The following is an 18,023-nucleotide window of genomic DNA, read 5'->3' as shown; positions in this document are numbered from 1 at the left end:
TCACATACCATTCTATCCCTTTCAAATTAGCAAAAGAGAAGACTCTTTGAAAACAGGACCTAATGCTAGTAAGACTGTGGTGAAAACACACACCAAAGAGTCAGTGGCAAGTAGAATAATTTAGGGGAAAAAATTACATAACTTCCTAGAACCACAAAATATCCCTAACTTTTAACCCTATAATCCCACTTATTCTAAGAAAACTACCTAAAAGGACAAAGCTACATTCATGAGTACACACATTTCAGAGTTATTCATTACAGAGTGACTTTTTATCAAGCGGAGGCAACGTAAAATACCAGCAATGGGTAGGTAAGTTTTGAAACAACCCCTCACAGGATATCATAACTCATTTACAATTACAAACACAACAAAAATTTACAGAAAACAATACATTATTCTGTTAATAGTGGTACAGGATGCCATGTATGATTAAAACTACCCCACCCCCCAAAAAAAGAAAGAAAAGAAAAAAAGTATATGCTTTAGAAATATAAATTGGTGGTCTTCTTGGAGGATGACTTAGAATCTATCAAATTTTACATGGATATAACCTTCAACCAAGCAATTACACTTCCAGGAATCTACCCTACAAGGATGTACACACAAGGATCTAATTTCCATCAACAGAAAAATCATTATACACCCCTACTACAGAATAGCATTGGTCAATTTGAAAAACTGAACTTGATCGACACGTGTAAAGGGCTCCGAGGCATACTGTTAAGCAAAAGAAGATATCTGAAGATATCTCTCCAACTATCTACAAACTTTTACGTATGCAGTAATATGTGAAAACAGGAAAAAGTCTGAAGGACATACAACGAACTGTTGACAGTGCTTCCCTTGGAAAGGAAAATGTTTTGAAGGTAGGGATTAAAGAGTACCATAATTTTTTAGTCTGTATATTTGAACAGTGTTTTACTTTTTGACAATGAGCATGTATTCATGTGGGACTTAGAGAACTGAAAAAGTAGTTATATTTGAATTTATATGGACTACAACTAAAAAGGAACATGAAATGACACATAGTTCTATCACAGCAGTAAGAATTGGGTCTAATGCTTTGTGGTATTTTAATGTTATAATAAACGGGTATATGAACAGAAGGACAGACGTGGAGTTAAAGAAAAGGTGCAGCCTTTGCTGTTTCAAGACCTTGGTGCTGATCAGGGGTGTGACTGCATCCATGGTGGTGGAAATGAGCGTAACAAACTGCTGCGTATTCTGCCGATGAGCCTCACTGCAGTACTGTGCTAGCCAGTGAGAGTAAGCCTGCAGAGCAGCCAGGGACTGAGCGTGCCTGCGAAAGGAGAGAAGACGTGATTTTAAAGGTTATGGTCAAAATATATTATCACTAAACTTGTTTCCACAGGAGGGAAGAATTTCATCCATCACATTTACTATTCTAGGACACGCGTGAAAGTGTGGAAACCATTTACTTGCTCACGTAGTACCGAAAAGTTAAAACCCATTGTCTAAATATTGCCACCATTGCCTGGAACACAGAAGGCAGTTAGTAGATGTCTATCAGATCTCATTCAATCTTTCTGTGACACATGTGAGCTCAGCCGACAGAATGGTAAATAATAAAAACAGAATCAAAGAACTTAAGTGATAATGTGTTGACTTGGGAACTAGTAAAAATTTTATATCCATAGCTACAGATCAGGATGTAGAAAACTACCAGGAATTATAGCTTTATAAATAAGCTTTGATATGAGTCTCTCAAGTTTAAGCTTCCATCATACCATACATGGTATCTGGATAGAGGCTTGAAGTAGCAAAGACTATGTTTGGTTTCCGCCAGTTTTGTACTGTACCATTCACACAACAAAATACACATCATAAAAGCTCACAATTCATCAGATAATAATCGATCTTTTTACAAGTGCGGCAGTTGTCTCAGAGCTTACAAAACACCAGACCTTCTAATAAACCTAAATGGGTTATTTCTCCCTTTTCTGAAAAAATTAGTAAGTAATCTTGGGGTGACACTTTAAGACTCTAAATAAATAGACCATTCCCCAACAAACACCCATTGAGGAACCCTGCCTAAATCATTCTTACACTGGTGGCTGCAAACTAGTGGTTTTTCTAATTCTTTCTTTTTCTGTTCATTAGCTGTATTCTTCTGTAAAAAACAGCTTTCCCTCCCTGATCTTTTTCTTTCTTTTAAATCATATGGATGCTTTATATTCAATATGTTATAACTCATTATCATCCTCATTCTTTCTTGATGATCACACTGTCAAGTGTGACCAGGAAAAACCCTTTCAAGCTATAGCCCCTATGTCCTTTTCATATGTTCCCAACCTTCCTTACTGACTCAACAAGATTCTCCAGGGTCAACCTGCCCCAGACTTGGAGCATTTCTCCAAGGAACTCTTCTTCCTTTTGATGGAGAATGTATTTTAGAAACCAAGAGCCTGAGTGCTAGAGGTAGCATTGCTACTGGGGTGTCACTGCTTCTAGGACCTTTCAGTGGATGTAGCTAGGTTACAGGCAGACACTATTTAAAAATCAAACTCAGTATCAACAATCCCAGGGCAAAATGACCTCAAGTGCCTCTAGATATGATGCAAGAAGGACATGTCATCTCCTATGCAGTATTCTTGCTAAAATGTTTAACCTCAATCGAATACAGAGAAAAACTAGACAAATCCAGATTAAGATTTTCTTTAAAAAAAAAAAAAAAAATTAGGATCTGGATCTCCAGAAAGTCAGTCTCTCTCTCCACCCCACCCCTCCCAAACACGCACAATCTGGGGAACTGGTCTAGGTTACAGGAGACACACATAACGTGCGATTCATTAGTTAGAACTCAGATCCAAAAAAAAGTATGTCTATAGATATATATGTAAAAAGGACATTCTTGGGACAATTAGGGAAATTTGAATACGGAATATATATACATATACACTTAAAAATAGGAGATGACATTACTGTATCTATGAAAGTTTTTGAGTGTTGATAATGGTATTATGGTTACATAGGAGAATGTTCCTAGGAGATACATGCTGAAGGATATACATGTGAAGTGATGTGTTGTCTGAAATTTATTTTCAAACAGTTCACACACAAAAAATGTATGTGTGTGCACTTGTGTATACAGAGAGAAGCACAAGAAAAAGAAAACAGCAGGGCTTCCCTGATGGCACAGTGGTTAAGAATCCACCTGCCAATGCAGGGGACACGGGTTTAAGCCCTGGTCCGGGAAGATTCCACATGCCGCAGAGCAACTAAGCCCGTGCGCCACAGCTACTGAGCCTGTGCTTTAGAGCCCGCGAGCCACAACTACTGAGCCCGCGTGCCACAGCTACTGAGCCGATGCACCTCGAGATCGTGCTCCACAACAAGAGAAGCCACCACAATGAGAAACCCGGCAGTGCAACGAAGAGTAGCTCGCCACAACTAGAGAAAGCCTGCATGCAGCAATGAAGACCCAACGCCAACGCAGCCAAAAATAAATAAATTAATTAAATTAATTTATTTTTTTAAAAAAACAGTAAATGTGGCAAAATATTTATCATTGATGAATCTAGCTTGAGAGTATAGTATATGGGTGTTCATTCTATTTTCCCCTTTTCTATAGATTTGAACTTTTTCAAAATAAGTTAGGTAAGAGAAGGTACTAGGTACCTTAAAGTAAGAAAATATAAATATTGGGAATTTGATATTCATAGTGACAAAGCAGTTATTTTGTATTTTATCTTTAGAATCCATTGATCAAAAAGTAAGTACCAAAAGTAAGGAGGAAGACATCAAAGTGCGTCTTGGGGCGGGGCGGGGGGGCAGGTTCCTAAGAATTTCAATCAATCTATCAAACTTACAGAGCTCCTTAAGGCTGAAGGGAGGAGCTCTAAAACTTCCTGAAATTGTGTTCAAGGCGTTGCGTTAATGAGCAAATTAGCAACTTTCTTGGGAGAAGCTTTCTCTAAATTCTCAAAAAGGAAAGCAATATTTAAAAAAAAAATTTTTTTTAACTACCACAGTAAATAAGACTATTATTTATCTAATTTGAAGCTCAAGAATGCTCTAGAACAGGGGTCAGAGACTTTTTCTGCAAAAACCAGAGTATAAATATTTCAGGTTTTATAGGCCATCCACTCTTGTTCAGAATTATTCAACTCTGCCACTGTAGTGCAAAAGCAGCTCATAGATAATACATAAATGAATGGGCATGGCTGTGTTCCAATAAAACTATTTACATAAGCTGGCAGTGGGCTGGATCTGGCACAGGCCATAGCTTGCCAACTCCTGCTCTAGTCTAGAGCAAGCCTTCTGGGCAGTGTGATCTCAGGGATATGGCCCCATCTCCAGTCCCCATTCCTCTATCCCTTCCATATGTCACTTTCCTAATGGCTTTTCACTGTCTGTAAAGTTTCTCAAAGTGTGGTCCCTGGATGCCCCACTTTCAAAATCACTTGAGGTTCTTGTTTAGTATGTAAATACCCGAGGCTTATGCCATCCTGCTACAATCAGAATCTCTGAGGGAATATGCTTCCCAAGCAATTCTCCTGTACCCTGCAGTTTCAGTCACTGGTCTACAGGGTAAGAGTCATGGCATTCAAGGTGAAACACTTAGCCCTAACATGCCTATCCAGCCCCGCCTCCCGCCACACCAACTGCTCACCACGTCCCTAACTGTGTGACTCTGGAACACTTCTGTGGCTTGGCTTGTGCTGTTCTTTCCTCCTGAAATGCCTACTCCATATACCTTCTGCTGCCAGCTCTCATCTGCCCCATGAATTCCATTCACTCCAACCACCCCGGCCCCGAGATATCATCAAACAATCTTTCTCTTTCTAGGTTTGGAGGTGGGAGTTTTTCATCTTTTCATGGCAGCCACTACAGTCCCTTTTTATCTGTAAAATCATTTGGGGCCAGATAACAAAGTCTTTCTGAGAATACACGAACATCTAACTATACTTACACATCAATGAGATCAGGCTTCAATACAGATGGCACGGCAGTCTCAATGTTGTACAATTTTATCTGAGATCCATACAAAGTGACTTTGACCAGCCTGTTGGCAAAGAAGAATATAAGAAAAAAATTCAGCTTATGGACTAAAATAGACAAAATGGACTAGGTACCAAGGTCTCGAGGACAGATTTTTTTCAATCAAAAAGAATCCAGACCAGGTCTCCAATTTTATCCCAAAGACATAATCTGAGATGTGCATAAAGATTTATATACTAAGATACCAACTGAAGCATTACTTACATTGAAAACAATATAAATATCCAACACAGAGAACATAATATAATGTAACAATATACACAATAAAAATGATTAGGATGGAAATTTTTATGCTATTTGTGGTAAAATACACATTATTTTACCACAATAAAAAAAATTAGAAAAAAAGTGAATGTTTCAGGCAGATAGGTATATGATAAAGAAAATACAGCAAAATGTTCACTGTAGAATCTATGGGTATTTCCTACACCATTTTTTAACTTTCTGAAGAGTTGAAATGGGGTGAGGGGGAGGGAGGCCACAAAAGTTTCTAAAGTAGATTAAGGTATTTTTAACTTCAAGCACAATTCTTTGAGAAGCAAGTTACTGAGCCCACTGGTTGCCCAAGGGCTCACTATATATCAGTACAAACGAACATTAAATACAATAACTAATAGCCAGCTCTAGTGGGAAATGGGAAATGCGTCTTGCGTCTTTCATTAGAGACAGACATTCCTTTCTGAGTAAACATAAACAAACAAACCAAAAAAACTAGAGACCTGGCTAGGTTCTCTCTGTGCTTACTCTGTAAGGAAACCTAGGAGCAGGTCTGAGGGGGACGCCAGGGAAGACGGTGCATGTTTCTCTCCCCCAGTCCAACAGTGAGGAGGGTCTCAAACTTCACTGAGCATAAGAATCAACTGGGGAACTAATTACAAATGCAGCTCGCTGGTGCTGCCCCACAGACTGACTCTGTAGCATTGAGGGGGGTCTGGAAATGTGCATCTTTGAATAGCAGCCAGGGGACTCTGATACATGTGGACCACACTCTGAAAAACGCTCCTCTCTGATGGTGGGGAGAAAGCAGGACTTTGTTACAAAACTACAAGCTTGAGCCACAAGTTATTCAGGGTTGGGGAGCAGTCAGAAAGACGAATTTCCAGTCAGTCAAGGAAATAAGGGTAAAAGAGCCAAGCGTTCTCAATCTGAAGTCCTAGGAAGCGGGATGTGGTGGTGGCAATAACTAGGCATCAAGTCAGTCACCATCAATAAGTAAGACGCCAGTGCGCAGCCAGTATTTAATTCTTTAAGCTGCCCCACATTTTTCACATTCATACAATAAGTGTACAGTTCAGTGGTATTAAATATATTCACAACGTGCTACCACCCCCACCATCCATCTCCATTACGCTTTCATCTTGTAAAACTGCACCTCAGTACCCATTAAATAATAACTCTCCATACCCCTCCCACCCCGGCAACCAGCCTTCTACTTTCTGTCGCTATGATTTTGACTACTCTTAAGTACCTCATGTAAGTGAAATCATACCGCATGTGACTTTACATTCTGTTTCTTCATTCAACAGCATTCTTTAATGTTGTTCTACACTAAAAATGAACATCTTTTAATATTTCTATGTTTAGCAATCTTAATATTAGGTTTGTTTTATGTAACCTGTAAGTGAAAACACTGCTAATCACAGTGGCTATTAAGATCACATAGCCATAACAAGGAGGCTTCTCTCACACTTTATTCTAAATGAAGACAAAACAGCAAAGTATCTTTACGTACTGAGCCTGAAAACCTAAGCAGTGCAGAAAGATGTATATATAAGGACCTATAAAATAGCAATCCAGGATCTCTGAACAGTCATCTCACTATGAAGTTGAAATGACTGATGGATATAATATATTGCTTAAGTTTAAATTAAATATGGATTTTAGACGAAGGACATGTTCTATTCCTACTAACGATCAGCAGAAACAGGCCTAGTGCAGGAAAAAGAGGGAAAGGAACTTGAAGTAGAAGCTCTGTGGTTTGGAAAGAGCACAATATTTGGACTCAGGAAACTGGTTAAAGTACCTGTGCTCCCACTCATGAACTGTGTGACCTGAGGTAAGGCACTCACCCTCTCTGGGCCAGAATTTACTCAGATAAAATGACAATACCTGTCCCTCAAAGTATAGAATGAAAGAAAATGTACAAAATTACTTTTGAAAATTTCCTACTACTGTATGCTGGTTTTATTATTAATATTAATCTGGCTTTTCAAGATTTATTTAAAATTCTTAGTTATCGCTGCTTTTAGGCTAAGGGTAACAGTTAAAGAAAAATCTGGCATGCAAGTAATTAGGCCTGAGCCCCAGCAACTCCTCATGTGTTCCCAACGATACAGCTACTGGGTAAATGAAAGCACCAGGTGTCTCTCAACTTTCGGCTGGACCCACACACACCCAGTTTTGATCGAATCAACTCACTGGTTACCTTGAAACGATCTGAAAACCTCCTGTCACTTTTATTTTAAGCATATGACTTTTTAAATGTATGAGTTCATAAGAAGGGAGGGGGCAGACTAGGTAGTAGGAAATGGTCTTCAACAAATGCAGCTGTAAACCCTGTGGGGGACCCTCAAGGAAGAAGTAGTAAAAGGAGCTTGGTGGTGGGAAGGCTGGGATCCACCCCTCAGGTCAGGCTTGGAGGCTGCCCAGCTTCAAATCCTCAGGACCCTAAGAGGACTGGAAAAAACAGTCCCATTCTAAAAGGACCAGAAAAGCTCCCACCTCTGGCGCCTGGCTGCCTACTCGGATAGTGCCTACTGCCTACTTGTTTGTCCTTTTATTAATACGGCTTTCTTCATGTCTCTTTATGACCTCACCTGGTTTCTTCTGAGGTTACTCCTGTCTTTAAATATAAGATCTTCTATGAAATAACAGCTTATATTTACTGTTTGCTACATACTAGGCCCTGTGCTCAGTGCCTTACCTCATGTAATTCTCACAATAAACCTACAGGATACTATGTCCACTCCATTTTACAGATGAGGGACCTGAAGTTCAGAGAGGGTCAGTGACTGCTCCACACTCCCCTGTATGTGGCAGAGCCTCAATTCACCTGGCGCCAGAGGAGAGCTGCCTGGCAACAGCTGTTCCTCACACAAGCAGGTAAGCTGAGCTCCATGCTGTAACTGCCCACCCACCTCTCCACCACCGTGAGGGCGTCGCTGAAGCGCACGACGAACACGTCCCCGATGAAGTACTCAGCTAGGCGGCCCACAGCCTGCAGGAGGGAGCTCAGGTCTCGCAGGGAACAGTGCAGCCGCCGGCAGTCATTCTCTGCTGTGATGTTCAACCTGTGTCCTGGAACATAACACTTCAGATGGTTTTTCAACACGAAGAACATGCTTTAATGACCACGACAGATAACTGCACATCCAGGCACGCTATATTCAGCAAAACCAATTTTTGAAACATAGCAACCCACAGGCTGCTTCCCAGTACCAAGCAGGGAAACTGGGCAGGCTCCACCTACATGCATCCCAAGGCCAGGGGGAGAAACAGAGACAACAGATAGCCCGGGCCATGCTCACATGGACCGATCTGATCCATGACTGGATTCCTCTTGACCCTGTGAGGAATGACACTGCCAATTTTACATGCAAGGAAACACACGCAGGGGGGCCCAGTAACTTGCCTAACATGGGTCGTATTTCCAGGGCAGAGCTAGACTCCTAAGCTAAGTCTATGCGACTCTGCGGGCTTTCTGCAAATGGCCCTGGTGCAGAATGGAGTCTCCATGGGCTGACAGGGTTCAAAGAACAGGGTGCACTCAGCACTCCACCCCAGTTCGCAGGTTAGCACCGTATGGACCAAAGGCACAGGACTTGGGATTCAGAAGACACAGGTTCCCTGCCACGTGCAAGCTCTGTGCCTCAGAGAGCCCTCTAAGTCTCGGTTTCTTCATCTTTAAAATGGAAACAAGCACTACTATCTAATTCACTATAGTAAGGGCTGAATTAGAATGTGTAAAAACCCTATAAACTATAAAACATTATTCAGTGTTTGTAATTAATAATGAATAACAAAGAGCTAGTGATTTTCTAAGGCCTGAAACTTTCCTTCAACATTTCTTCAAGTTGAGCAAGGAGGAAACAAAGATGAAGGACAGCAGCATCCTCAATTCAGCCACCTCCTTGCCCTTTGGACCCCTCTCCCCACACAGGTCTACAAAATGTATTAATTATTGCCAAGCCAGAGAAAGCGCTCTCCGTCTGACCAAGTCCTCCTCCTGCATCCAGGAGGAGGGAGGGAGGGGCAGCAACAGTAAGATCACTGTCATAGGGCACCTGCAAAGCAGCCACTCCCTAAATACTTCTCAAACCTTCTCCTGCCACTGCCACTTCAGGATTTTCCTCTGCTGGAGGCAGGAACGTCCCCCCAACCCCATGGCGCTCCATGGCATCTTCCTAGAACCCAGATCTAAGCACAAAGCTCCAGCAGGCAAGGTGCCAAACCCTTCTGGGGCTCCCTCTGGCCAAAAGGGAAAATCCCAACCTCTCCAGCTTCAGCTGAGGTCTCTGTGACTTCACCTCCTCCTCCGATCCCACTCTATCACCTGGACCCACTGATGACCCCCTGGTGCCTCGTCTCTGCACCTCTGCACAAGCTGGGGTCTCTGCCTGGAGTCCCCATGTCACTCTCTGGCCACGCACACCTCACGGCCCTCATATAGCCTGCAGGCTCACCTAAGTATCGCCTCTCCTGGAAAGCCTTCCCTCCCCACTCCCCCAACAGGGGGAACTCACTTCCCCTCCTACATCCCCCCAGGGCACTCCATGCATGTAAGGAGATAAACTACTGATTTATAAGTCTGTCTCCTCACTGACTGTTAACTCCTTCGTGGTGAGGGGCTCTGCCCAGCAGCCAGCACGGCACCTGGTACAGAATGAGTGACCACAGATGTACGACTGAATTTGACACACAGAACAGAGAGCTAACTAGAGCAGGAGAGAGAGTCCTGGGGGCCTGAATTTTCTCATACTGCCCTTGGGAGCATTCACTTTACTATGTAAACGTGAATATGGATAAGCGACACCGGTGGAGAAGAAAAAGGAAGGATGACACCTAAGAGACTGGGGGTGAAGCAGCAAGTTCGATGCCTCAGCTCCTACACCGACTTCCAAGTGCTGAGGCTGGAAGAGAGCCTGTGACAGCCCCAAAGGAAGGACAGGAGACTGGAAAAGGGGACACTGTGACCAGGGTGTTGTTACAGTGGGTCACACCCCAAGGAGCAGAAGAACAAAAGGAAGGGGCAACTCAAGGAGAGAGCCAGTGACAAAGCCCGCCCTGACCTGCCCGATCACCTGTCCGCTTGCAACACTCCCCGTGGAGAGCAGAGCCTCAGTGCAGAAACACGGAGTGGGCTTCTCAGCCTCAGGCAGCCCTGCCAAGGCCGCTGGGTGGGCGTTGAAGGAGGGTGGGCCAGCTCCCCTGGTCAGAGCAGGAGGGTGAGCATCCCACACCGCCAGCCAGAGGAGTCCACAGAACACACAGAACCAAGAAGTGGTTCTGGTCGCGCTTGGTCACATGAGAGGGAAAAATGCCTCTCTCCTCTCCTCTCCCAGTTAACAAAAGTGCCACAGTTACACACCTTCTGAATGTCAAGGATGTTCAGGGTTACTGCTATGTAACCGAAGCCCAGAGTAAACGAAAACCTGTTGTTCCACCTGTATGCACACCAACCAAGCCTTAGGGCTCTGTGGGAAATAAACCCTTAAGAAAAACATACCCTGGAACTGGATGTGGTGGTGGTACAGGCTTCAAAAGAGATGAGGCCAGCTCTTCTTTCAGAGAGCAACGTGGACAGGTTTCGAATCCGCATCAGCGGCCCCTCACTCTCCCTGCACGCACCCATCCTCATCTTCCACCCCGTCTCCCACCGACCTCTACCCTGCCGAGCCGGTTTCAACTTATTCACTGTACTAAATACCAAGAACTCGGTACCCTTGGGTACAACCTAAGAACTAGGTTCTTAAATATTTTAAGCATGAAGGAAAACAGTCTGTGTTTCTCTTTTAAAAACCAAACCAAAACCCACCCTAAATCATGTTTCCCTAGTAGATGGTCATGAGACAGCTTAAAAATCATGGTGACCAGGCCTGCCCCCCTTCCCCTTTGGCCCCTGCATCCACGCATACATCTGAAGCACGGCCTTCCCCCAGCCTTGCCCCTCCAGCCTCTTCCTGGACACCTCAACTGAATACTAGAGAGCCCAATGCCTCTTGAGGGAGTCTTCCATCTCTAGACAGCTTGGTCAAAAACACAGGGGTCTCCCTATAATTGCTCCTTATTACCCCTGGCCCCACCCTTTGAGGGGAGAAAAACAAGCCTAAGCCTGCTGACACATGACAGTCTTGGGGAGATATGGAGAGAGGGGTCACACTCTTGCCAGTCTCCTCTTGGCTGAAATACATCCCAGGGCCCCTTCCATTTTCTGTGTCACCCTCCCTCAAGAATCCTTGCCATCCTGATCACTCCCCTCTAAACCTACCCTAATTTGTCTGACAAAAAGCAGTACCTAAAATGAAAAACAGCTCGCAATTGCTATGTGTGTCTTAAACTATTAGTTTGAACCGTATGAAATTGCTGATATTTGACCGTTTCCGACCTAACAAAACTGCAATTCCATATAATTCAACTTAATACATATGTGCCATCCAAGGTTCACATTAATCAAAATGGCAGTTTGCTCTTCCCTGCTCCATCTGCAAGGCAGACAAACATACAGGCAGTAAGTACCCTAAATCAGTCTCCAGCCCCTGCCCCCAGCCTGGAAACCACATACTACCACCACCACCAAAAAATCATGCAAGGTACCACACCTCAACCTGAGGGGGCAGGCTAGAGTTCCCACTGTGAAAAGCTGTTCAGATCAACCCACATTTTCTTCTATTTGGCTAAGGCTTAGTTCCCTCCCTCCTCCAGTCAACAGCATAGAACATCCGCAAAGTGGAGCCGGCAGGGGAGAACACTGCTAGGTACAGGTTTCAGAGATAGAAAATATCATGGCCACACTGAAGTCCTATCTTACAGAAAGCAAGTCACCCTGCAGCTGTCTAGATGTACCTAAGCCACATCCAAAGAACAGCTCACTGGCAAATCACTGCCCTGGAAAGAAACATCTTAATGTTAAATATAATTCGGTCTTTCTTTTCTTTTTTTTTTTTTTTTTTTTGGGCGGGGGGAGGCTGGGAGATAAAGGTATAAAAATTAGCATTTAAGGTATTCCACTCTGAGAGAACAAACAAGTCATAAACGAACCTAAGCAGAACAAAGAATTTAAGTCCAAAAATCTATATATTGTAGCGGGAGCAATCTCTTAGGCAGGGAAGTTTGCACAGCTAAACAGAAAAATTAACAGGGCTGCTGAGAGCAGAAATATTGCCCCAATGAGGGAAGATCTCAGTGAGGAGTGGCAGAAGCCAATCACCTACAAAATGGATACCTGAGGGCCACATAAGGACAGAAATGCAGCACTAGGGGCACAACAGGGCTTTAAGGATTTCTCAAACCACAAAAGGGACAAACAGCGAGGGCAAATGATGACTCCCAGGGGTAAGGGAGGCACAGTGACTGATGTACCTACCACAGGGACAGCATGTTTTGCCTTGGACTTTACTGAGGAAGTGGAAGCAGGAGGATCAGCAGAAGCAGAGTAAAGAGTAAGACTCCCATCTCACAGGCTCTGGAATTCAGGCCGGGAGAAGGTCAATGCAGATGAAAGGAATGGGCCATAACCCATCAGGGGAAAGAGAACGTAGTTTCTGGTAAGAGGCAGTAAGGCTGACTAATATAGCATGGAGGTTATATGAGGGGTAAATGACCATGGGAACCAAGGAACAAAACGTACTCAGAGTTTCCATTTTTTAATAGCCTTTGCATTGGAAACTTGGCTTTTGCTTTGTCATGGATAAGAGAGCTCATTTTAAAACAGGAAATAAGGATTTCTCTGGCCTGAGAGGTTCTGCCACTGGAGTATAGGCACCAATGATCAGTGCTAGGGATGAGGTTTAGAAATGACCTGGAAGAGCCAAGGGCACTGTGAAATTGCCAGTAAATGGGCGGCAATGAGAGCAGGCCTATGATATTTCATTTAGGGAAAAATCATTCAGATTATCCTTCTCAGATAAGAAGCTCTAAGTTATCAATTATGTCTCAGAAAAAGGACTTAAGAATCACTGCAGATTTTCACCTGAAGACCGACTCAATGTAATGTAAAAATAGTCAGCTACTAACACTGACTTTAGAGGTCAATTTTGGGGGAAAGGAATACACGCTCGACTTTTTTTTTTTTAAGATCAAGAATGTCTTTAGGGTCCTGAGTATATTCTAATTTGAATAGTGGCCCTGAGGGAGAGATCAGCACAGTATGATTTTTCCCAAGAATGGATTCTGGAAACATCTGTAGCATTTGTACACAGTCATATGTCCATACATGCTGACAGCATTTTACAGGCGCATTTGCTTTGAAAAGTGGTCTCTTCAAAGTTCTGCATAAGCTGTTCTTACCCTATCTACACAATCAGGGCCTAAAGCTAGGGCATGCCAAGTCCCATCAACCTCCTGGGGCCCAGCGGATTATTTAGAAGCTAATATAGTCATGGAAACAAGCCGTCACAGGCCACCAAGAAGGGCAGAAAGAGCCTCTTGGGGAGACTCTGCCACAAATAACAAGCTCATCCAGGCAATGGGCTACACCCTGGACAGCTCTGTGCCAGGCTGAAACAAGAGTTACACAAGACAGGGGAGCCCGGCCAGGGCCAGGCATAACTCCTGTAAGGAAAACTGTGAGGAAGAGCAGTGTGAAATGACGTGTGTGTGTGTGTGTGTGTGTGTGTGTGTGTGTGTGTGTGTGTGTGTGTGTGTGTGTGTGTGTGTGTGTGTGTGTGTGTGTGTGTGTGTGTGTGTGTGTGTGTGTGTGTGTGTGTGCAGGCGCGTGTGTGTTTTCAGCTGGCAGAATGAATGTCAGATTTTGGTTAATTCAACTTTTTATCATTCCCTATTACACCATCTTGGTACTAGCACCAACAAGCCACGTGACCTTGGGTAAACTAACATCTCTGAACATTAATTTCCTCTTCTGTAAAACAGGAGAACTATTATTAGTACTTACACCTCACAGGCCAGTTGAGAGAATTAAATAACATAAGCAAATAACATGGTGCCTGGCATGCAATGTGTGTTCTACAAATAGAAGCTATTATTTTATCATTATTATTAACAAAATAACCAAAAAATGCTAACCCTAAACCCCAAGCTGGTGAAACCTGCCAACAGCAGGCCAAAATCTTTCCAACTGGCTACAGTCAGGGCTGTTGACACAGGAGAGCTAACAATCCCCCAGGGTGAGCTCTACCAGTCCACCTGCTGCAGAGTTGCTTCCATGTCCTCCTGATTCTAAAAGCCAGAGAAGAACAAACCCGTCGCAGGAAAGTCCACGGCCATTTTTTTCTAGTGTACTAGCTGGCTTAAAGGACACAGAGAAATATTCTAATCACTAGAGTTTTTCAAAAGTCCTACCTCTTTGCTCCAAACCAGCTTCCTTTCTCTCACTGAGACGCCTCTTTGGAATATGCCATCACAGCCTCATCTCTTACCTCCCCCAAAGCTCCTTTTTAATCATGATTTTGTGTGTGTGTGTGTGTGTGTGTGTTTAATTTTCCCTGTTTAGAAATGGAGAGAGAGGGAGCAGTAGGGAGGGGGCAGTGGAGAAAGCATGTTCTGACAACACAGAAGGCAGTAATTAACTATCAGTCCAATTTTTTCTGAACATTAAATTAGAAAATAAAAGCCAGTTTACCTGACGCTGAAGTAACTATAAACTGCTGTAACCCCAGATAAACTTCTAAATTGTCCTGAAGAACTGGAAACTGAAAACAAAGAAACAAAGATTTAAAAACTAAAAAACAAACAAAAAAACCCACCATAAATGTGAATTGTAACAGCATTTCAACAGTGAAAGAAGTACCTATGGTGGGGAGGAACAGGATAAAAAACTTTTCTCTGGGAAGCTTTATATGCAGCCAAGAAGAGGTGGCACCCTTCAGCACCTCCCCCCCCGACAATTTCTACAATTGAAACCACCAGTTAATATTTGGAATAAGAAAGAAAATAACACACCAGTTTGATACTTTTTCTAAACAAAGCACTGGATGCTGGGTGCGATTATTATGACTATTATGTTCTTAAAAGAGGACATCCAGCCCCCAAATGATCTACACCTTCTAGAGCTCTGAGACAGGGCCCACCTCCCTTCAAGTCCAAGGAAAACCCTGCCTTTGAAAGCAATAGCAGATATGCCTTATTAAAGTGCATGGCAGAGTGAAAAGACAGCCAAATTATTTGGAGTCAGTTTGCCATACTCATTTAGCAGACAGGACCTTCATAACCAGAGCTCTACCTTTTCTTTCTAAAGCTGCTAACTCACCATTAAGATAAAATTAAGATGTTAATACGACAGGCCCCAAAGAAAGGCAGATGGCAAAATATAAAATGGCACTCTCCATAAGAGAATACAAGATATAGCTGGGCTGTGCAATGCAAAGCTGACCCTAATAAATTATCCTGCCTCTAGAGGAGAGATGGACTTAATGAAATCTCCTCAAATAACAAACACCACTTAGTAAATGAAATCAGTCCTTATGACTAAGGATTCTAGCACATAAACACAGGCAGAGAGTACCCAGCAAATAATTTGTCAAGAGTGAGCTTTACAAAGGCTAACTTTTCAACAATGTAATTTTTATAAATATATCTTCCACTTGGCTTAGCCACTTCTGAGCTACTAATGAAAGCATTAGTAAAATTCATATTACACCCAAGAGTTTAGGAAAGAAAAACAGAGCTTCCAAATGTTGATTTTAAAATATCTGGGGGACATGTTAACATTTTTAAATTTGAGGGTCAGTTATGGTAATTATTATTCTGTTTAAAATACATACATTTTATAATACTGGTGAGCAAAAAAGCCTTACTACTCGTGCTATATGCAGGGAAATAATTAGGCTCTTCGTTCCCCTCCAAGTGGTGAGTTACCAGTGTTGAGAAGGCGTGTGTGGGAAGGAGCTCCATCACTTTGGCCACTACCTCCAAGCTCTGGCGTAAGTACCGCTGCCACTCTGTCTGCTGCTGCGGGGCAAACACAGAAGGATCAGCTCTCCCAGACAGGCAGAGTCTCATCATCTTCCCTGCCAACCTGTCCTCAACCTCAAGTCCACTCTCAGACATAAATATGTGAAGAAATAGCAAATGATGGAACCAGGTTATTTGGTACTTTAAAAAGGCTAAGCTAAAAAAATTTTTTTAATCCAATGAATTAATTTCACAAGAAGCTATTTCCTCAAAAAGCAAATGATCCACATAGAATGACCTACTTTTCTCCCTACTGTCATAGGAATAAGATATTTTTAAAGAGCCAACTGTGAAATGCTCAAGTCCCCTTTACATCATCCCAGCTATAGGAATTGGTTCATTACCTTCTGAGACAGCCCGTTACTAAGCACGTATAAGTATAACCAACCACACCAGTGCAAGGCAAAGTATGGTCCTCAGACAGGCAGCATCAGCATCTCCTGGTGGTTTGTCATAAATGCAAACTCTGTGCCCCCACCCCAGACCTCCTGAATCAAAGTCTATTTAACAAGCTGTCCCAGTGATTCTTATCCAGGCTAAAATATGAGATGCACTGGCCTATATCAAACAGGTAACGGGAAGTGAAACTAAAATTCACCAAGCCTCGGGCTTCCCTGGTGGCGCAGTGGTTGGGAGTCCACCTGCCGATGCAGGGGGACACGGGTTTGTGCCCTGGTCCGGGAGGATCCCACATGCTGCGGAGCGGCTGGGCCCGTGAGCCATGGCCGCTGAGCCTGCGCATCCGGAGCCTGTGCTCCGCAACGGGAGAGGCCCCAACAGTGAGAGGCCCGCGTACCACAAAAAAAAAAAAAAAAAATTCACCAAGCCTCTACTATCCACCAGGCACGTGGTCAGTACATCCACGTGTGCTACCCTCACATGTAACCGTCAACACAGGTCAGTTCAGATATATCCTTCCTCTTTTGGGAGATGAGGAAATTAAAGCTTAGAGAAATTCAGTGACCAGACCTCTACCCCCTTCCTACCCAGGGTTGCAGAGATTCAAATCCAGGCCATCTGATTCCAAGTACAAGGCTATTTTGAACCCAAATATGGCTTCCCTCAAGGTCCTGACCACACCACAGTGGCTGTTATTTTGAGAGTCATACCAGTGACCTGAAATTTTTTAAATACATGGTGCTTAAGAAAAAGGAACACTGGAGTTGTGTCCGTAAAGACATTTTCCTTACAAACGTTGGGCACACCAGCATCATTAAATTCAAGATTGATTTTAAGAGATATCTGTTTACAAAATATATATAGTCAAAAGAGACATCCTTTCATTCTAGCCTTATCATTTAAGTATCTCTTTAACTATTTCCACCAGCATCCAGCTAGCTTTTATTTGTTGCCCAGAGTGTGGGTGCAAGGCAGGGGAAACAGGAGGTAGATGCAGAGTTCTTACTAAACCACTTTTCACCGTACATATGGTTTTCTCTACTTACTTCTCTAGTCCATATAGGTAAATGCCTGTAAAACTTTTTTTTACAGTTAATGAACCCAAAGAGACCAGTCGGATACAAATTTCAAATGCATAACTCAAATCATAAGACCACTCTGGCTTAAAAATAATCTCCAGAGCAAAGGGCCATGGGTTCCAAGGCTCCATTTCGATTCATACCACAGCATGACAGTGATTAAGGTCAATTAGGATGTGCTGCTTACATCGTCATCCAGTGTCTCGTCATCCAACTCCTCCAACTGGGCCTGGTTGTATCTGAACTGGATTCGATTCAACACCTCCGTGAGCAAGAGGACTAGGGCGTCTTCGTACCTATGTGGCAGGGAGAAATTCAACATCAGATGAAAGGAGGCTTTTAGCCTAGGATTTCAAAAAGGCCTCCGGTACTGTGAAGGGAATGGTGTCTGTG

The 18,023-nt window shown here is 43.2% G+C and overlaps 1 protein-coding gene across 2 annotated transcripts in view; it reads right to left on the bottom strand.

Moving 5' to 3' along the window:
* The window catches only part of XPO6 (exportin 6), a 110,080-nt gene that overhangs the window by 16,542 nt on the left and 75,515 nt on the right, over nt 1–18,023 (bottom strand). The window contains exons 10-15 of one of the 2 annotated variants that reach the window (XM_060120131.1): nt 17,818–17,926; nt 16,057–16,146; nt 14,822–14,891; nt 8,163–8,322; nt 4,937–5,029; nt 1,159–1,303 (exon numbers count right to left, since the gene is read on the bottom strand). In XM_060120131.1, the coding sequence (XP_059976114.1) occupies nt 1,159–1,303; nt 4,937–5,029; nt 8,163–8,322; nt 14,822–14,891; nt 16,057–16,146; nt 17,818–17,926 (667 nt within the window). Of the gene's footprint in view, nt 1–1,158; nt 1,304–4,936; nt 5,030–8,162; nt 8,323–14,821; nt 14,892–16,056; nt 16,150–17,817; nt 17,927–18,023 lie in introns of both variants that reach the window. The other variant, XM_060120130.1, reaches the window with a different exon arrangement.

This window comes from Mesoplodon densirostris, chromosome 16, assembly GCF_025265405.1.
Source record: "Mesoplodon densirostris isolate mMesDen1 chromosome 16, mMesDen1 primary haplotype, whole genome shotgun sequence".
Taxonomy (NCBI): domain Eukaryota; kingdom Metazoa; phylum Chordata; class Mammalia; order Artiodactyla; family Ziphiidae; genus Mesoplodon; species Mesoplodon densirostris.
The sequence above is the reverse complement of the archived record's forward strand: the minus strand, read 5'-3'. Positions and strand labels throughout refer to the sequence as shown.